This window comes from Felis catus, chromosome C2 (genome assembly GCF_018350175.1).
Source record: "Felis catus isolate Fca126 chromosome C2, F.catus_Fca126_mat1.0, whole genome shotgun sequence".
Classification (NCBI taxonomy): domain Eukaryota; kingdom Metazoa; phylum Chordata; class Mammalia; order Carnivora; family Felidae; genus Felis; species Felis catus.
Window position 1 is genome coordinate 34,508,386 of NC_058376.1, and position 22,128 is coordinate 34,530,513.

A 22,128-nucleotide genomic window follows, 5' to 3' on the forward strand; every position below is an offset into this window, starting at 1 on the left:
AAAAAAAAAAAAAAAAAAAAACGTTGAAAAAGGAAAAAAAAAAAAATAAAATTAAAAAAAATTATCTCTTGCTATCTTTCAGGAGCCCGGTGATGTACTGTAGCTGGAATTTTAGGTTATTAGGTATAAAAACGTCAGGAAGACAGCTAAATCTTTTATCCTGTGTTCTTAAAGCATATGGCCAAACATGGCACATGCCTAAAAGCAGGCATGAGGGGGAAAAATACTGTTCTTATTCATTTATTCATTTGTTGCTGTGAAATTACAGTAACCAAGACAGGTCAGTATTAGTAGAATGATAGACAAATAGATTAATGCAAGAGAGGAAAATCCAGAAGTAGACTTGGATTTTTCACAAGGCACATCCAAGCAATTCAGTGGGGAAATGGAAAGTCAGGGAAAATGGCATAAAGGTATGGAAAAATACTGACTTTGCACCATTATCTCATAATAGTAAAAAATAATTTGAGATGTTCATAGACCTAAAACAGTAAGCCAAAACTGTAACATTGTTTATAAGTAAAAGGAGACATATTTCTGGGGATCTCATGCAGATAAAGATTTCTGAGAAGAGGAGCACCTGAGTGGCTCAGTAGGTTAGGTGGCCTACTCTTGATTTTGGTTCAGGTCATGATCTCATGGTTCATGAGTTCAAGTCCTGCATCAGGCTCTACGCTGACAGTGTGGATCCTGCTTGGCATTCTCTCTCCTTCTCTCTCTGCCCCTTGCTCTCTCTCTTTCTCTTTCTCTCTCAAAATAAATAATTAAATATTAAAATAAAAGATTTCTGAGAAGATCTTTTCTTTTAAAAAGCACTAACAAAAAAAATACAATGGACTTTATCTAAACTAAAAGTTTCTGCTCATCAAAATAGGCCATAAGAAAATGAAAAGGCTAGAACAATATCTTTAATGCATATGTCTAGCAAAGGATTTGAATGCAAAATATTTAAAGTCTTACAACTCAGTAAAAGAAGAACAGTAAAACTAAAAGTGGGTAAAATGTTGAAAGACACTTTACAAAATAATAAATTTAAGTGGTTAATAAGCACATAGAAAGGTAATTTATATCATTAGTCATCAGGAAGATGCAAATTAAAACCACAATGAGATACAACATCATATCAATTAGAAATAAATTCAAGGAAATGATACCAAATGTTGGCAAGGATGTGCAGCTATTGGGATACTCACATGTCGGGAGATGGCGAAAAGTAGAACCACTTTGGAAATATGTTTGGCATTTCTTGTAAAGCTAAACATTAACTTACCTATGTCAAAGATATTCCTTCTCTGCCCCTCCCCCACTCACGCTGTCTCTGTCTCTCTTAAAATAAATTAATTAAAAAAAAAATACTTGCTGCACAGAAGACTGTGTGTGAATCACAGTCTGAATTGCAGTGGCTGAAATACAGAAGTGTTAGTGACTTAAGACCTTTGCCATTTCTGCCCTAAGCACTTGACCCACTCTGTTTCCTCCTTCTCCCCCAGGAGCCAGTTTAGTATGGGAGTGGGGAGAGAGTTGGAGGAGGAGTGAAAGAACTGAACTTATAACCTCTTCCCCCAGCAAGTGCCTGAGCCTAGTCCAGGATTGCCTGAGCTTGGGACTGGAGGGAAAATGAGTTAGAGATGATGCTGAGGGTATTTGTTGGAGGGGTCCAGACATAATATCTGGAAGTGGTCACAATTCACTTTCTCTTAAAAATGAAAATGGCTGGAAGGTGATGTGACGGGGGAAGGAGATCTGACAGAGCAGGTTTAAACACAGTGATGGAGAAAAATGATATTTTCCCCTGTTCTACCCCTTTGAGTTCAGACTGTTCAATAATCTACTTACAGCATCTGCTTCCTGCCTGCTATGATGACTGAAGGTTTAGTTTTCCATTTTTCGGTCATCAGCGCCTACATTCCATCCTTTAGTCACCAAAAGGAGTCTACCACAGTATTTGATGCAGCTCATTTACCATTTACATCATCATGACTATGTGAGTATTGTTCATTGCCGATTCAAATGGACTACTATGCTACAAAAGTTTGCATTTTCCCCCAGTTATATCTTGCCTTAACTTTTTGAGACTCAATCAGGAAATCAATAACTATGTTTTTAGCACAATAAAGATGCTTAATAATCTTTGGGAATGCATGTACATTTGCTAAAATACTAGCTGTGCACCAAGTTACTTGTGTTTATTTGTATCGTTTGTTTCAGTGTTTGCTTTTGAAATTAATGTGTTGTGTATTCTGAGTATACGGTGGTTAAGTTCTAGCATTTTGACTATTTTTGGCTTATGCTTAATTCCTGGCCATTTGCATTGGCTTATTGAGTGAACTAAAGGGAGTCTTCCTACATAGGCTACACTGTTTTTAAACAGTTCTGCATCTACCTATTTTCTGTGGCCATAAAAAGTTACATAGATGGAAAGATAAATAGATTGATATAAATATATATAGCAATAAACGTAAATAAGTATTATATATGTAAAATGATTCATGTAAAATTGAGATAAATTACTTCATAGTATTCTAAGGACTTATTGAAATAATTATATAAAAAGTAGTGCTTGTCAAATAAGTGCTCAATAAATATTGTTTACTATTTTCAGGGTAGTGAATATAAAATCATTCTCTCATACGACAACACATTAAAAAATATGGACACATTCCAATTATTTGAAAAGTACAGATGTTGAGGTTTAGAAGACATGATTCTTAGTTGTAACTTCTACAACCAGCTGACTTTGTGATTTTTATTAAAATGTTCCACCTCTATGGGCTGCAATTTCCCCAAGTATAAAATTAAAATTCTGTTTTACCCTTTCTCTTTAAATTCTACTTCAGCCTTTGACTTCCATTATTTTCTAACTTCAATAGCTTTCCAACCAGGGAAGATAAAACTGGAAAAAAAAACAAAACTAAAGGGGAAAACTAGAGGCAAGGAGTAAGTTAAGAAAATGCATTTTTCAGGAGCCAATGATGCAATAGACTTGAGCAGGAGAAGTTAAGCAATAGTTTGGGGTTATTACATTTAACAACTGCTTACTGGACACTCACCATTAGCAAGGCATTTGTGCAGCACTGGACTCATGGCTGGGACACAAAAGGATTCCTGCAAATTTAAGGATTATATCTCAAATAATATTTTCTATTTATTAAAAATATATCTTTAAAGCTATAAGTACAGCACCTTATTTGTACAGCTCTAGCACCTTCAACTCAGACAGTTAAAGGACTTACATGCTAAATTCTAGAATGTGTTTCTCTCCCTCGTGATGTCTGGATACAAGCCCTCTGTCATTGGCTGACTCTGCAGAAGCTGAAAACCACTTTTTTGAATGAACATTGCCAGCTCTTGCTTCTGGGCTGATTTCTAATAGATTGCCTCCCCTTGTGAATCCCTGTCTTAACTTCTGCTGCCCTCCTTTGCACTAATGAAAGGAGTCTCATGGCCACTGAATGTACCTGTGGAAAGCTATGTAGATCAGTAGATGAGAGCACATCTGGATTAGGATGGACTTTCTCCCCTGCCATACAAATGCAAGGTACCTCTTGCAGCTTACACACTCTGCTTCCAAGGTGCCTGCAAAGGACCTGGCAATTTGATAGATTCAACACAGTGACATTCTAATCACAGGACCACAGGACTGAAATTAGGGCATTAGTTTGGATATAAGCTGTTACCATTAAAAACACTTCACAAGTGGCCACAAAAAAAAAAAAATGTACTTGGGATAAAGTGTCCTAGTAAAGAGTCTGAAACATTGAACAGTAAACCACATTTGCTCCCTTTGGGATTATACTGTACCCGCAATCAAGATTCTGATTAGGACTGACTTCAAATACCCAGTTTTAGGAAGTTCTTATTATTCTCACCAATGGTGGGCAAAAGGGTAAAATAACACATGTTTATTTCAGAGGGCAAATAATTTCGTCTCATAAATGCTGTGTTCTGACACAGCTTTTGTACAATAAGTACAAAGCTAAATAAAAATGGAAATTATTTTGCAAGCTTTCCTACAACTTGAAAAAATGAAAGAAAGATACCTTGGGACTTATTTTCGAGATACAGATTCTTGAAATTCTTTATTCTTTTATCAGCTCTGTTGCCCACCGGGAAATCTGTACAACAGGCATCATATGTCTTTAATAATGAAGCAAACTACTGTAGCTCAAATCTTTGGAGCAGCTAAAAAACCCAATTGTGTGTAGGAAAAGCCAGAAGAGTTTGTTTTACTAGAGCTATAAATTCAGCAACATTCAAGGGCTAGGCTCATTTCAATTGAAGGCAGAAAGGCAAAACTGATGAAAACATTTTAAAGGATAATCCATATGGACTGAGTCTGAGGGAAATTTCCCATGAAGCAAATTCCTTCCATATAAACCGGAGATTTCTAGAATCCTCCCCTTACTTTCTTTTGTTTAGAGGCTCAAACTCCACAGGACTTCACAAAACAATCAAAGTTTCATCCTTCTTAAAAAAGGAAAAGAAAAAAAGATATTTGTTTTTAAAGCTTCTGGTAAAATTTCTCCAAGTGAAATGTTTTCTCTTTGATCCAATTTACATCTGCATCTCAGATCAAAAAGTGTAAAATTGGAGTTAGCAAATTAGATATTAAAGATTTTGCTTCTAATAACACTTTGTTACACCAGACAGCACATTATATGCCTTAGCTGGAGCAAAAACAAGGACTAAAGGCTGCTATTAAACAAAGTAGATACATTAAAGATAACCATAAAAATAATTGTATTTAAAGCTTCGAGTAAACATTTTAGTCATCATTTCCATATGGTCTTCCTGGAGCTTCAAATTGATGTCAGAAAAAATACTATCCATTGAGAGCTAAATTCAACCCAAAGATGTTAATTCAAAGTGTTATGGATTTAAAGAGTATTTAGGCCAATAGTTCACTTTTCTTTCAAAAATATTCATTCAGCTGAAAAAGTGTAATTTTAGTGAAAGAAAAGGAACACTTTTACCACATGTTTTTGTGTGGGAGATCAGAACACTATGAACAAAATGGTACTGATAACAGACCAGCTCTGTCATTAGCTGGGAACAACTAACGAACCCCATTAAAACTTAGTGTGCATTCAGTAATTTGAAGGATCATATGACATCTTGACTAATGGGCCTTCTAGCTCAAGATTCATCACAGATCCAAATTTTACATGTCAGTTGGCAACAAGCCTACTTCAGGGCAAAATCCAAATTAATTCAGTGTAAATATTACTAAAAACAATCCCTTCAATTTTAAGAGATTTAACAGAAAAATCCCTTCCACACACAAGTGAACTCTTTATTTTGTAATTAGCAAATGGTAAGATAGTTTCTCCTGACTCCATCTGTCCTGAAGTATTTAAATAGCCCACATGAAAAAACTCAATGTCTTTATCCCAGAATTTGGTATATTAGACAAATCCCTTACTAAAAACTCTTGACTTCCTTTTTAGACACAGTTCTAAAAGCCATGCATATTTGATTTTCTAATCTAGAACAGGTTAAAAGTAGAGTGGATATTTAAAAATTTATTTTCCACTAATCTTTGGTTGGTTATTTATATTGTTTGTAATGGCATTGTAATTAAAGCTCCATGTCTCAAGATTGTTTGTAACATAAGTAATATAAGAAAAGATAATAAATAACTTAAGTTTGAAGGATACATATTTGTTTAGATAGCTGTATATCCAAAAAAATTGAAAAGTTTCCATTGACTTAATACAATGGTGCTGATTCCATTTCTCTGTAATTCCTTAGCTTGTCCTTCCAGGGCCATTGGCTACAGGACCAGTTTCTTTCATGTTTTCAAAATGCCTCCAGTAATACCAGGCTTCACATGTCCGAAAATCAAGATGGGTGGCAGGGCAGAGAACATATTTTTCCCTGACTTTTCTCACATAAAGACTCAGTAGACCTGTTTTCTGTCACTCCCAGGAAAACTCCGTCCAATTTCATGGTCATGAGTTACATTAATCCTGGTACCTGAGCCCTGTGGCCAACAGAAGGCCATCACTGACTGACTTCAGTCAGGGTCATTGAAATAATCGCTGGGGAATTTCGCTGATAAAACCTTAACTGCAGAGGAGTCAATACCCATATAAAAATTACACTATTAAAAGGATGAGGGAAAAATGGAATGTTAGGTGGTAATGAACATCGACTGTTACATTAAAATGGACATTTTATGTAAAGAACCTTCTCTTTTCCTTGGATTTCTTCTTTAGTATAATTTGTTATACATGATAAAAACAACCTTTGATTTAATAATTTAAACCCATTTGGTCACAATGACTGGAACTCTTTTGAATTTGTTTACACAAATGAGAAAATATTTTGGATTATGTGAGATACATTGATTGTCTTGTTTTTCCAAAATAGTGCCCTACCTCCTTTGTTGGAAAGTGTTTTGAAGGGAGCAGGATTATTTGTTGTTTGTGTCCTTGTACTTTCCTGGCAACAGTGACTTGTTGAAGAATGAGCACCTGATCCAAGCTCAGCCTGTCATAGTTCCCTACATCCCTAGCTAAACTGTGATTCATCCAGGGGATAGACACATGGTTCAAGCCAGTTTAAGACATTTTCCCAAGAGCTTTGTACCTAAGGATTGTGGAAGTCAGGGAGGGGTGGTTGCAAACTGATTTCATTTCATCTTTAAAACCCATATGCCCAGAGCTACTGGTGACCACAGCCCCAGTCTTGTGGGTTTCAGGAAAGCTAGAACACAAAGATGAGCAGAAAGAGAAGGTATTAAAGTCTTGAAGGCATTGACAAAGATTCTCTTCTCTAACTCTACTCGGGCTCCCCTGAACTTTTACAATGAGGCCTCCACTTTTGGGCTTCCATGTTTGTTTCTGCCTTGTCCATTTTTCACAAGGATTCTGCTAAGTTGGTTTAGCTAGAGTCTCCCATTCTCTTCATCTGATCATCTTCATTACCTCATTGAGTTTCTTTATCCTCTACCATCCCCCAGAAAATATCTGATCACACTGGCCTGCCTTTGCCAAGACTCCTTTTAGGTTAGTTTAGCCAGAATCTTCCCCTACCCCTGATGTTTCCTCTTAGCAATTTTCCATACACTGACCCACACTATGCTCCTTGCATACAGATTCCCAGTTGCCTATGCTGTATTTGGAGTTGAGGCCAGTATCTCTCTTCCATTGCAAGAACCGCTCACAATGGTCCCTATTTCTATCCTAATGGCATCTTTTGAATAAAGTCTTTCTTATCTTTAACAAGTATCATTGACATTTTTTTTTCTTTAGCAACATCCAAGCACCTAATTCTAATTGTGTCCAGCAACATTCTAGCCTTTCCTATTTATTGGGCTAGACAGTTTCCAGAAATTCTGTTTTCAGTTACTTCTATAGGTATCTGCTACATATTGCCAATTTGCTTTCCCAAAATGTTGTGACTTACAATGTATTTTTTTCATAAATCAGCATGTATCTGTTATTTAAAAGATCACATAATGAATACCTGTGAAATGCATATAGAATCATAGAAAAGTAGACATAGTAGAAATCAGTTATAGTGGAAGGAGTATAGTCTTCAGGATCAAGCAAACCTGAATTTAAAAATCTTTTCCTCCTGCTTACTAAACATGTAATTTTTGGACAGTTGCCTGAGCATCAGTCACTTCAGTTACAAAGATACCATATTAATGCCTAGTCAGTGTCCAGTTAAAAACCCAACATTTAATAAATATTTTTTTTTTATTTTTCAGGAAAGTAAAGATTTAGTCTATTCCTATGTTAACCAACAATTGCTTGGTCTAGAGAATTCACATTACCTACATCTCTGTACATCATTACCTTCATGTTACTAAGAAACTTAGAAATTTTTTTAAAATGTATTTTTGATAATTGGTTTAATCTTCAGGTTTATAAATATTATTATATCTTAACAAAATTAAGTGTGAGTAATTTATATCTATGGAGAAAGAAGAGTCTTTATTTTAAAAATTATTACTTAGAGAATAAGTAAGTAATACTTGTCTCCATGGAATTTCTAACTTCTTTATATTATTCAATTGTTCTTTGAACCATTCACGTGGCTGGCTTTATTTGACTGGTATCATTAAGCCAAGTCCAAGGTGACAAACTGAAAAAGGTTTGGTATTTCTGAAAAGCCATTTTCAATCTTTGTATTCTCTGCTTCTTTAGGTAATACTTTGTTGCAATAAATTTATATATTTGGAGATTTAAGGGTACATTTAGAAAAATGGAAAATCTACATGTAAAATCACTGGCTTCGTGAAGTTCCCAATTATATATTCTCTCTCTCTCTCCATATATATATGTATATATGTATATATATATATGTATATATATATACATATATATATTCATATAAGTTTCATGTGTTAATGGACTTTTATAATAAAATCATGAATCTGTATGATTTATCAGTATTCTTATATCGATAGCTATTTTTTGTAGACTTTCTCAAGTTAATTTGCAAGCTGGATAAGAAATATTCGTTAGTATATATTCTTGAAGTTTGAATTATTTTTAAGGATTTAATGAATCATTTCAGCAAGTTCACTTTAATTCAAAGAGAATACTTTATTGCTTAGCCTTAAATTTTAAATTTATATGTATGCTCACTTCAGGAAAGCACCTTAATTATTTAAAGCTTTCCTTAACATATGCAGATATAAAACAATAGTTTTTTGAAGGCCGAACTATTTTTACATCAGAAGAGACCAGAAAAAAAAATGGATAAGAGTAGAAACACTGCTGTTTTTCATTTTCTTACATGCTTTGTCAGCTAAAGGTTACTTTTCAGGTCAAGAAAACTTGTACGTTAATCCCTTCTGATGAGAGAATCAAGGAACCATGTTGGGACTTTGGTTTTCTTAAGTAAAAGAATATTGTACTACTCAGAATGGTAGAGACATGCAAATATAATGTTACATTTAATTTAAAGTTTCTTTCTTATACTTTAGTTGGGTATAAACATCAATAATCCACAAATACACACACACACACACACACACACACACGCACACATACAATGTAAAACTTATCCTTATTTTTTTTTTCATTTATTTAAAATTTTGCTAAACAGGGGAGCAAAGTTTTCAAGTCCTAAATCCTTTTGTAATTCTTGCACTGCCCACACATAATCTGGAAAACCTCTAGGCACGTTTATTCTATGGGGAAAAGGATGAGACGTTGCACGAAAGTAGAGATGCAAGGGGCGCCTGGGTGGCTCAGTCGGTTAAGCGACTGACTTCGGCTCAGGTCATGATCTCCCTGTCCGTGAGTTTGAGCCCCGAGACAGGCTCTGTGCTGACAGCTCAGAGCCTGGAGCCTGTTTCGGATTCTGTGTCTCCCCCTCTCTCTGACCCTCCCCCGTTCATGCTCTGTCTCTCTCTGTCTCAAAAATAAATAAACGTTAAAAAAATTAAAAAAAAAAGTAGAGATGCAAGGGGAAGAAACTTGAGAAGAAAAAGGTGTTAAAGGAAATTGGGGGCAGAGTGTGAGGGTTGATTTACAGTAAAATTAGCAATTTGATTCCTCTTTCACGTAATCTGTATTATTCCCTAAGAGGGAACACACACATGTATACCCATGAACATGCACCACACAGAGCTCACTATAATTAGAGAAACAGCCACTGGCAATGTGCTATTTTTTTCAGACGGTGGACAGATATATTAGGCATATAAGATATTTGTATTTTCTTCTCTATGTGTATTCTTGAATATGAGGAACTGACTGAGATGAAAGATTGTGGGTATTCTCATAATATATCTCTTTTTTTAATTTTTTTTTTTACATTTATGTATTTTTGAGAAACAGAGACAAAGCATGAGCGGGGGAGGGGCACAGAGAAGGAGACAGAATCTGAAGCAGGCTCCAGGCTCTGAGCAAGCGGTCAGCACAGAGCCTGATGCGGGGCTCAAACCCACAAATTGTGAGATCATGACTTGAGCTGAAGTCGGAGGCTCAACCGACTGAGCCACCCAGGCGCCCCTATAATATATCTCAAATAGGTAAGGGAACGTGGTAGATTTTGGCATAAATTCAGGATTGGAGCTTTGCTTTGTTGGCATTGTGGGAGGTCTACAAGACGGTTGAGGGTGTAAGTATGTTATTACGTACTTTTGGTAAAAGCAAAAACAGCTAACAGTCTTTGAGAAATTGTTGGTACCAGCAGTGTAGGTATGAGAGAGATTGAACGAAGACAGATTATGGTCACACAAAGGCATGTTGGATTTCAACATTTCAGGGGAGAAACAGCGGCTCTTTGTATCATATCTTAGATACAGGAAGCAATGACTAAGGTATTAATGTGTCAAAAATGTGCGAGGGTAATAGGTAATTGAAGAATAATAGCTATGAAGAGGGGTAGACTGTGGCATGAAACTCAAAGAAAGAAGGGATTCTGCACAAGGGTAGAAGAATAAATATTGGGAAATTGTAATGTTTTATATGATAATGAAAAAGATTTGATCCCTGTTTGGCAGTCGCGAAGAGCATTCTGGAAAACATAATGGGTACGCATTCCCTTGACTGAGAGCAGTATCAGGTGAGGTCACTTTCCTGTTATTTGCCAGCCTCTTACATACTGGTTGGACATTGATACATTACCTTTTAATAAATAAATTCATTGAACAGTCAAGGTGATGGGGCTAGGCAAACACACCAAACATTTTATTACTCATTAGAGATATTTGGTCATTTGTAAGGTTGGCATATTGCTGACTGTGTATTCACTTCCATTTTCTTCACCTAAGTTGTAATACTCAATTGTTTTTTTTTCCTTGTATCTCTTATATTTATACATTCCTCTCCATTCCCTTTTCTCAGCAGTCATTCAGAGTTGGAAATTTGTAACTATTTTCTCCAACTTTCACCTCTCTCCCCTTTCAAGTCATTTTAAACTTTTTTTTTTAAAGTAGGCTCCATGCCCAGTGTGATGCTTGAACTCATGACCCTGAGATCAAGAGTTGCATGCCCTGCCAATAGAGCCAGCCAGGCACCCCTCCCTTTTCAATCATTTTAATGCATCAATCTGATTAATCTTTGCAGGGGAGTGATGTCATTAACTAATTCCACTGCTCAAAAACACACAATATTGATTCTCCACTGAGTACAATACTCAGTTCTTTTAAGTCCTCTGCAAATCTACATCTTCAGCCTTGGTCCCCGCCATGCCCACCAAGCACAGTCTCTTTCACTCTGGCTGATGTTCTCTCTGTCCTTTGACATACAATGTTCATGCTAACATTTGTGTCTTTGTTAGTATTGTTTCATCTTCTGTACCTGACCTTTCTCATTGATGACCCCGAATTCTGCCCTGCTCTGTGGCAAAATTAGAATCCAGTTTCAAAAAGAAAAAAAATTAAATATTCAAGCCTATCATAACTTCTCCCTTCTCTCAATTTTATATATATAACCATTCTCTTATTTTGTATCTCCAAATATATTTTGAGCTATTTGAAGGAAAGTGTCGTATACTTTTCATCCTCGCCAGAGTGCCCAGGAACATGATATTGGTAATCTATGGTGAATCACACCTTGCTGTCATTGTGTGCTTAGTATGCCATTAGAAACACAATACATTTCTTGAATGATTGCCTTGACAGTTTTTAAAGAATTTCATCAAATATTGACTACTTAGTAGAATACTTTTTATGTCACTCAGTTCTTCTTCATATCAGAATTTGCCGAAAGTACTGCTAAAGTCAGCTCGTAATAAAGTCACCACTAAAATTATCAAGGCCAAAGCACAAATGGACTTTGATTATAGGTGGACGTTAGCTTTCAAAAAGAAAGCTTTGACTATTCAATTCTTAAGTTTCCATTAAAAGACACCCTGTGACCTCAGCCTTAAGCCCTAGGAGAGTCAATTTAATTTGTACTTCATAACCTAGGAAGGCTAGATTCTAGTTTACTCAGTTCTGTGGCAGAAAGATATTCAGAAGCATCTGAAGGTCAATCACGAGGAAGAACTCAAGCTCAATAAAAGAAATAAAAAAAATGAATAATTTAAAGTGATGCATAACACACCATTTCGTTGCAGTTAATTCTATTTTCCACCTCTTTACTGTAAGACAGTCCAAACATAAGAAATTCTAATTCTTTTCATATGCCGGAAAACATTTTTATGAAGAATTAAGTGTGAAAGTGACTTAGGTTCAAAAGTAATGAAATTATTCCTATGCCTCAAATTTATATTGTAGAAAATCCAGACAAATTCAATTTTTTCCATTCAGGTCAGAAAACAACATATTTCAGCATAGACAATAACCCTGCATAAATGTTACGGGGCTTTTGTCCTGGTTGTTGCTACTGTTTTCCTCCATTGTCTTCAGGAAGTTAAAGTCTTCTGAGTAAACATGCTTGTTTCCTCACCTGCAAAATGAAAGAGCTAAATCCAATCAGCCCTCCTAGTTTGAGCCACTGCAAAATGAAAATTAGATTATCATCTCAGTATATCAGAGTCAGTGACCTGCATTGCATGAGCTTTTTGTAGGCAAAACATTGAGGAGATAAATAATATATTTAGGTGAAAATTCTCTCTTCTATTGGAAAAACTATTTTTCCACGCAAAAATTAATTGAGCATATTCTCTTGTCAATCTGCAATACATTGCATTATGAGTTGAGAGAGGAAGGAAGGAAGGAAGGAAGGAAGGAAGGAAGGAAGGAAGGAAGGAAGGAAAGGCAGGAGGGAGGAAACCATAGTATATTAGGAATTGAGCTTCAAGGTTTTGTAATACAGAGGTCCCTGATTTATAATGGTTCAACTCAAAATTTTTCAACTTTATGATGGTGTGAAAGTAATACACATTTAGTAGAAATCTTATTTTGAATTTAAAATTTTGATCTTCCACTCTAGCAATATGCGGTCCAATCCTCTCTCATGACTCTGGGCAATGGCCTTGAGCCACAGCTCCCAGTCAGCCACAGGATCACGAGGGTAAACAAATATACAACCATTCTGTACGTGTACAGCTAGTTTGTTTTTTACTTTCAGTTTGGTATTCAACACATTGCATGAGATATTCAACATTTTATTATAAAACAGCCTTGTTTTAGATGATTTCGTCCAACTGTAAGCTGATATAAGTGTTCTCAGCACATTTAAGGTGGGCTAGGCTAAGCTATGATGTTGGGTAGGTTAGCTGTATTAAAATGCATTTTTGACTTATGACATTTTCTTTAAAAATTTGTTTAAAATGTTTAGTTTTGAGAGAGAGAGACAGAGAGAGACAGAGAGACAGTGTATGAGCAAAGGAGGGACAGAGAGAGAGGGAGACACAGAATCCAAAGCAGGCTCCAGGTTCTGAGCTGTCAGCACAGAGCCCCAATGCAAGTCTCAAACTCATGAACTGTGAGATCATGATCTGAGCTGAAGTCATATGCTTAACCAACTGAGTCACCCAGGTGCCCTGACTTAAGATATTTTCAACCTATAATAGGTTTATCAGGACATAACCAAATCACAGGTTGAGGAAGATCTGTAATATTGTTAAGGAAACAAGACACAAATACATGAAATGCTCATAGTAATGAACTACAACACTTAAAAAAGAGAAGTCACTAGGAAATGTTACATGCTATTAGTTTAGGGAAATCGGTGGGTCAAGAAATCAAATTCATTTCAGTTGTTGTATTAAAAACCACTACATCCTATATGGTAAATGCTCTTCTTACGTTATCTTCTTTAAGGAAATTCAAAGTGGGTTTTGAGCAAGAAGACTTTGGCAGGAAAGGAAGATGGAGTCAGATGGGACAGCTGAAGCATCAGCAGGTTAGCAGGAGCAAAGAGAAGTCTGGAAGTAGGGGCATATGGAAATCAATCTAGAGGTGTACACAGAAATTTAAATACCTTCAATCCCTTCATTGCTGCTAAATTATTGTCTTCCTGAGACCCCTTTACCAGCTTATCTGCAAAGGTGTAAAAATATTTTTTTGGGTTTCTAAAGCATTGTATAATGAGTATTCTTTCCTTGTCACTTGACTCAGCACGTAACTAGCAAGTGCCACATTAAAAGCATTTTTTAACCGAACTTTTGATAGTTGTGAACTGCTGTGCTTCCCAGGGGTGACCTCGAGAAAAGTTTAGAGCCTACACTTAAATAACGATATTGTATGCACATAATCATATATAGATGTATTTCTTAGCCATTTCTTATTTATGCTCAGTCTCTTGGTTGGCGGCCTCAGCATGTGTATCTTTTCTTCTCCCACTATCCTCTCAGTGTGCTATGGTCAGATTTCTTCATTCATAGACCAGACACCATATTCTGGGAATAGAGTAGTTAAATCCAAAAAATTACTGTTATAACTTTGGCAATTATACAGAGTCCTCAGGTTGATTGTGACTTTACTTATATCTTTCTTGAGTATATCAAAGTTCCAGTTTCTGATTTTTAATATATGTACTTCGAATATAATTTAAGTTCTTTGATCAGTGACCATTTAAGACGTGAGTCTATACGTAATAGAATGAATTTCTCTTTATTCTCAGTAGCTCAAAGCTTCATCCCAGTTAGGTTTCCTCTTTTAATCAAGTGTTTCCTTTTTCCAGGTGACTCCAAAGCAAGAATGGCAGATTTGTTGATAGATCTGATGTGTGCACATCTATACCAAGCTCACAAACAGATATGGCTCATCCTCAGTTCATGGTTTACCAAACAACATACCCAAATGGAAAAAAAAAATATTACTTGAGAGGAAAGATACTTGTAACTTGTTTCTCCCAGCTCATGAACCAAAAGACATGAAGCTATTAGGTTCTCTTAAAAAAAAAAAAAGGCAAAAATCTCCCTTTTCACACAATAATAAGCTTTTTTTTCTTTTAAAGCTGTGGGAAAATCTATTTGATAGAAACGAAACAAAAATGAAGTTACATTGAATAATGTCACCAATGAGTCCCATAGAAAAAACCTTCCCAAGACAAAAGTAGAAGATCCAAGAGTCTGACATAATGCTCTGAAAAAGAGATAAACACATGCAGGGCTTGAACAGGCACCCTAGAGTTGTATGAATATAATTACGTATTTGAACTTGAAGATAAAGTATTTGACATTGGTGAACATTCATTGAACACCTGTAAAGACAAATTCTTTTTTTTTAAACAAGGAATTGCTTGCCACTCCTTAATAAGCTTGACGTTCACTGTCACCCTGTCCTATAGTCAACATATATTCTCACTTCTTTCATACTGGTTTTACACTTCTCATTCAGACGTCCTTTTAAAAATTTTATCCTAACACTAAAATATCACTTTCTTGCTTAACTTTCTGCTAAATCATGATCCCTTGAGAAACACTATTGTTCCTTTTTTCCAATCCAACTTTCAGGTAGCTAAGAACTGAAATAGAAAAAAATTTCATAGAAATTCAACTTATCCGTGGGTCCAAGTCATGTGATCTGACCTACCAGATGAGGTCACCCAAGTACTGAACAATTCCTTTAGATCTGTTTTACCAACTCCTATAACAAATATTATAAACGATTCTCAACTCTTCACAAGTTCTCAACTTGACATTCCATTCTTACTCTTCAAGGTGAAGAGAGGTGCTAATGAAGGCTCCACATGTTTCCATCTTTTTCACCTAAAAATCTTACTTGCTGTCTCCTTCTTTTCTGTCTCTCAAGAAAAATTACCCTTACTCATGTCCAAGTCACATTCCATCTGTTCTCAACTCTGGCTTTCTCCACTTCTTCTGAATCTACATCTTCAATTTTTATCCCGCTACTGGCCCCTTCTCTGCAGCAAAATGTATACTTTCCTCTCTTAAGGAAAGAGACTATGCTTTTCTTCTCTGGGTGTACTACCAAGCTCTCCTTTCTTCCTGTAACCGACATCTCAAAAGTATAACCCACATTTGCTAGTCATCAATGTCTACTGCCCACTTCTCAATGTTTTCCTGTCTCTTTTCATCCTACCTCCCATCACTTCATTGATCGTTTTCTTATAAAGAATCACCATGGACATTCTAAATGAGAGATCTAATAATGGTTTTTTACTGTGGACTTGCCTTGCTTCTCAGCACCATTCCTTACCATTGCCTTCCTATTGTCATTGTTGCTGTTAATTTTGTTCTAAAAACTCATTTCCCTTTGTCACATATGTTTTTTTTTCCTTTCTGACTTGATTCTGTCTCTTGGGATGCTACCATCTACCATTCTCTTGGTTTCTTATTTTCTACATACCAAATATGTGTGAGGGCTTGGTATGTGTTCAACAACTATCTCCTAACTTCATTTACAACCATATTGTGGATGGTATTCAAATTTATATCTCTGGTTCCTAAATCTCTTGAAATATAGATTGAAATTATAATAGCCTGCTGGACCCTTCCACATGGATTAGCCTCAGGATCTAAAATTTAACATGTTCAATATCAGTATCCTCATTTATCCTTAACATCTCTTCCACTAGTTTCCATGTCACTTATTTGTGTTAACATTTTTCCTCTTTGAATTTTTAAAGTCATCATTGATGTTTTATTTTCCTTTCAACTGTTACTCCTGACACAATTATAGGACCCCAACGGGTCACCAAGCCAGGTAATCCTTCCCTTGCAAGGTTCCAGTATATAAGAATTTTGGTCATCATCCTTTAGTTACATGATACTAGTTCCTTTTTTTTTTTTAGGTTTATTTTTGAGAGAGGGGGAGCACAAGTGACAGAGGAGAAGAGAGAAAGGGAGACAGAGGTTCCAAAGTAGACTCTGTTTTGAGTGCCGAGCCTGATGTTGGGCTTAAACTCACAAACCGCGAGATCATGACAGGAGCCAAAGTCAGACACTTAACCAACGGAGCCACCCAGGTGCCCCTAAATGTTACCAGTTCTAAACAAGTTTCAAATTTCAGTTGCCTTGGTCTATTGGCCATGTAATTGCATAAAGTATGAACTTTCTGATAGCTTTTTGGTCTATAAATCCTTATGTAAGTAACATCTCTACATCATGATTAGTGGCCAATAACATCACTTCTTTCAAAGTATGTTGGTTATTCATCACTGTATGTCTGGTTTTCCATTCATGCAAATTTCATATAGTTGTGTTGACTCCTTGTCTTCCATGATAAACCCACAGGCTATTTTCACAAAAATGGATCATTGGAAATGAGAATCGGACAAGAAAAATGAAAGTATAGGAAAGAAATGGTAAGTTATAAATGCTGGAAGGAAAATTAGAATCAAATGTAAGTGAAGTTCTGGGAAACAAATCTCTGACTGTGGGAATGTTGCCACTACCAACATTCAAGAGACTCTTGATGTGTAGCTACATACTCACTTGTCTACTGAAGGTGGCTTATTGACATAAATGAGGCAAGTGGTTTTGGGAAAAAGGATAAAGGTGTCCCAGAGGAAGTGATGCTGGCCAAAAAAACTACATTCAAAGAATCCTCAGAGATGTTTCATGGCACTGAAAGTTCAAAGCATAAAATATTGGCAGCTGATTTTAACTGATAAAGGAGTACAATTCGCCAAGACATAGAAACAATGTTCTCTCCATATCGGAAGTTATAGGACAAAAAGGCAAGCACTGTTCAAACTACTCTTGACGTGTTTTATACAGAGAAATTGAACACATTCATTGTCAGTGTTTCGAGTGTTTTCAATCACTGTGCATCAAATAAATATTAGTTTTGCTACTTTTTTTTTCATTTTCCTTTACATTTATCACCTAGAGTAAGAGACATTTTAGTGCTTTGACAAAAATTTTGCAAGGTTGTAAAACAATGAAAACTTTCTTCTTGATCACAAGGTGCTTTTGCATGGTTTCAGCTTGTTCAGTCATCTTTAGGATTTCTCATTACTGTGCAAGCAAGGACTGGGTACACGACCAATTCAGTTCCAACAGTGGTTGCTTGTGTCCTGTGCTGTATTTTGGTATTTTTGCTGAGGAACTTCCTCACCCTTCTCAGAGAAGGTCATTAGCAGATGGCAGGAGGGGGGTATTGTCAGGGGCTTCTAGGCATTCTCCTGAGAATTACCTACGTTAGTGCTGTAGGCAGCTGCAATAATCAACCGCAGCTTCTAGCAGTATCTGGACATCCTCCTGAGAATCACTGGCTTTGGTGTTGAAGAGAGCCAAGTTTATTAGTAGTGGCTTTTCTGTAAGTCTTATATTTCTGGAATTTCTGAAAGCCTGAAGTAATCCTCCTTACCTTTGCTTTACCAGCCCTTTCATGTTCTTAAAATAAATCACTTTGTATTTGTAATACCTGTAGTGATGTGTGTTTTCCTGACTGCCCCGGACTGATACAATATTTGGCACCAGAAGAATATCCTAGGTGAAGAGCCACCTAAAGATGAATCTTTGCATCGGTTACCCTGCATAGTAAGAAATGAAGGTAATAGTGACTCCATCATTAGTGAAAAATGAGATGGTAGTCCATACGATACAGTGAAAAACATTATTTATCATTGGAAGTTACCCGGAATGTAGAGCCTAATGAAAGCAAATATGGGGACTCCAAGTGACTCTTGGAAAATAATGGCAAGATATAGATGAGCACAAGGACTATAGGAAAGATGCTTACTTCTGAGTGCACTAAAATTAAGGGGGAGGGGTGCCTGGGTGGCTCATTCAGTTAAGTGTCAGACTTCAGCTCAGGTCATGATCTCGTGGTAGGTGAGTTTGAGGTCTGTGTCGGGCTCTGGGCTGAAAGCTTGGAGCCTGGAGCCTGCTTCGGATTCTGTGCCTCCCTCTTTCTCTGACCCTCCCCCACTGTGCTCTGTCTCTCTCTCAAAAATAAATGAACATTTTTAAAAAGTTTTTTTAAATAAAATAATAAAATTAAGGAGGCAAATTCTCAGGGTTTAAATTCTCCAGCCAAAACATTACCAGGAAGTTAGCCTGGAATAGTCTTTCATCTCTTATGAGTCCAAATGTCCGACTGAACGTTCGAGGCTACAGGTTGCAAAGTCACAGTGCAGGTTCAATTTTCGACCTCACCAGTTCTCTTCAGCAAAAAGTAGGGCACTGATCTGTGCCTAAGTCAGGATGCAACTGGAAAAAAAGAGAAACCATTGGACTATTTAAAACACAGGGAATTAAGAGCAGGAATTTGGTTACAGTGTCAATGAAAGGGGATTCAAATGCATTTAGGGTGATTGACACATGTTCCTACCTGTGCAGTGGTACTGAAGCTACTCTGGCTTCAGGCCATCCCTGTGTCTGGAGCAGCAATCACATTGGACTTTACAAGCAGTCTCCCAGTCACCAACATTTCTCCCCTAAAGAGTATACTTCAGAACTTCCTCCCAAGGCACAGTGCTATGTGCACCATAACATAATGGAGGGATTTGGCTCATGTTCTGTAAAAGTGTGGTCAAATCTTAACTATAGTGGAATCATGGGCAAAAGGCTCCTCTGAGTCAACATTTTCCAATAAGTAAAAGGGAAAGGATTGGTACAAGTTGGTAGATTTCATACTTTTGCTTGCCTTGGAATATTCTTTTCAAAAAAGCACTATGTGGAATTACAAACAGGGAAAAGTAGAGTTATTCTGAATGAGAGATATGGTTTACATAGACTTAATGACCCCGAATTCTTTGCCCCAGACCTCCGACCACCTTGTAGTTCTCATGCGGATCCCTCATAGCACATTTTGAAAACCACTAGAGTAGTAGATTTTAAGGTCCATCCATTCATCTCTAAATATTATTTTTTCTTACATTGTGAATAATCCTAATGACTATATCATAAGTAAAATAGAATTCAACCTTCTTAACTTAGACACTGAAGGACACTGGTCCTGATTTATCATTCTATCGTTATTCTTTACCTTTTTTTTCTAGTTAGACTTTGAACTAGTAACTCATGTTTAATGAATTAATATGTGTTTAGAAAATGCTTAATGTAATTTCCTCTTCTAATATACTAATATACATTCTTTCTATATATCAACAGCCTTATTCACCTACTGGAATCTTATATATACGAGTCCTAGCTCTCGATTTTTTTCATCAATTTGATCATTTAGTTTCATTGATAAGTGAATCATTTATGTTTGGATTAACTACATGTAACAGAAAAATCTTAAATAGATTAGTAATATATAAGGGCTGATTTTTCTTTTACAAAAAATAAATCCAGGGCGCCTGGGTGGCTCAGTCGATTAAGCATCCAACTCTTGATCTCAGCTCATGACTTCAAGACCTGTGTTTGGCTCTGCACTGGGCATGAAGCCTACTTAAAAAATAAAATAAAATAATAAAATAACATAAAATAACATAAAATAAAATTTCTAAGTTTATTTATTTTGGGAGAGACAGAGACAACACGAGTGGGAAAGGGGCAGCTAGAGAGGAAGAAAGAGAATCCCAAGTGGGCTCTGTGGGGCTCGAACCCACAAAGCCATGAGATCATGACTTGAGCCTAAACCGAGAGTCGTATGCTTGAGCTACCCAGGCGCCCCTATAATAACATAAAATAAATCTGGAGTAAAGGTAGTCCAATGTTGTATGATTGGCCTACAATCATCAAGAATCTAGCATCTTCCAACTTTCTCTTCTACCATCTAGCATGTAAAGATGTCTCATGAGCTAAGAGAGATGTAGATCTCCAGCCATTTTATCCACATACCAAGCAGCTGAAGGAGAAGGTAAAGGTTGTTATTAGTAAATGCCTTAATTGTCTATTTTCCATTTTAAGGAGACTTCCTGGAAGTTCTACCCAACATCTTTGCTTGGAATTTAGTCACATGGATGGAAATACGATGTCTTTTGGCAACTAAATAATGATTCTACTATTATGGAAGACAGAAGAATGGGCATTGGATAGAAAAGTTGTAGACTCTGCCACAACAACAAATCTATTTGCTCCTTTGAGACTACAGTCAGCATACTAAATTGTGAAATTCTATTACTTATTTATCTTTACATTCCTAGCACCTGGCACAGTATCTCAATACACAAATGAACAATAATGAATGAATAACAACCTTATCTTTTTTTAAACTGACATTTGGCTAGCCAGCCAGAAAGTCAAAAAGGGGCCCACATAATACTTGTACTAGGACTATGAACAATGCCAGAAATAACTGGCCAAAGGGGACAAGAATCATTTGTATTTGGGAAAAGGGGACAAGAATCATTTGTATTTGGGAATGCTCCTTCAAAAGAAAGAAACTAAAGCTGAATATTATTAACTTCATTTCTGTAACTGTCAATAAATACATATCATTTTACCCAAGTTTAATTTTTACTTTTGTCCAATATTGAGTTTATGTTAACTTTTTATATTACCTTCAGATTTCTAATATAATACATTTTTAGGTACATATGTATATATGTATTATATAGAGAGAAGTTTGTAAAGTACACACAAGAATTTATTGTTTTTGTCACACAAGGAAAATTCATCATTTTTCATATATATTTTAATATGTTTCACACATTATAATTAGATTTAACATCCTGCTGCCACAATATTGGGTAGAAACCTTCACGAATCTAGAAAATCCAAGTTTTAGATTAATGAAATATCAAGGGAAGCCCCTGTACTTCTCATTACCTCTAAGTGGTTCCTCAGCAACTAGTCGCAGAATACAGAAACGTATAGCTACAGACTATGCCATCAGAACAACAAAAGCCATATTTTAAAAATTTATGCCTCTATCCATCCATCACCTATTGAATCTATAATATACCTACACATCATCTATTTACTTCCTTACCCCAAAAATGATTTCGGTGGTTTACAAATATATACTACGATAAGCAAAATAAAAATGATACTTAAATGTATAGATAACAATAATCAGGGCAAAGGAATATACGGGCAACAAAAACCGAGATCAATTCAGAAATTAGGTAATGAAATGACACGCATACCAGGAAATCTTACTCTCTTTCCAGAGGAAGTCAGCCATCAGTCTGGTTCTAAGTTTTCTCATAACCAGAGAAACTGGTTCCAGAGAACTTGGAGATCAGTACAGGTATGCCTCAGAGATATTGTGGCTGCAGTTCCAGACCATTGCAATACAGCTAATATCTCAATAATGTGAGTCAAATGAATTTTGGGGTTTCCCAGTGAGTATAAAAGTTATATTTACATAATAGTCTATTAAGTGTGCAATACCATAATCTCTAGAAAAAAAAGTACATGCCTTAATTTAAAAAAATAAAAAAAGTACATACTTTAATTTAAAAA

At 36.1% G+C, this 22,128-nt stretch overlaps 1 protein-coding gene across 2 annotated transcripts in view; it reads right to left on the reverse strand.

Moving 5' to 3' along the window:
- Positions 1-12,016: 12,016 nt before the first annotated feature.
- GBE1 (1,4-alpha-glucan branching enzyme 1) overlaps positions 12,017-22,128 on the reverse strand; it is a 290,641-nt gene continuing 280,529 nt past the window's right edge. Inside the window, exons 16-17 of one of the 2 annotated variants that reach the window (XR_002162120.3) lie at positions 18,817-18,981; positions 12,017-12,359 (exon numbers count right to left, since the gene is read on the reverse strand). Coding sequence is in view for 1 of the 2 variants with exons in the window: in XM_019839239.3 (XP_019694798.1) it covers positions 18,937-18,981 (45 nt within the window). In the remaining variant the exon portion in view is untranslated. Of the gene's footprint in view, positions 12,360-18,784; positions 18,982-22,128 lie in introns of those variants that run through there. The other variant, XM_019839239.3, reaches the window with a different exon arrangement.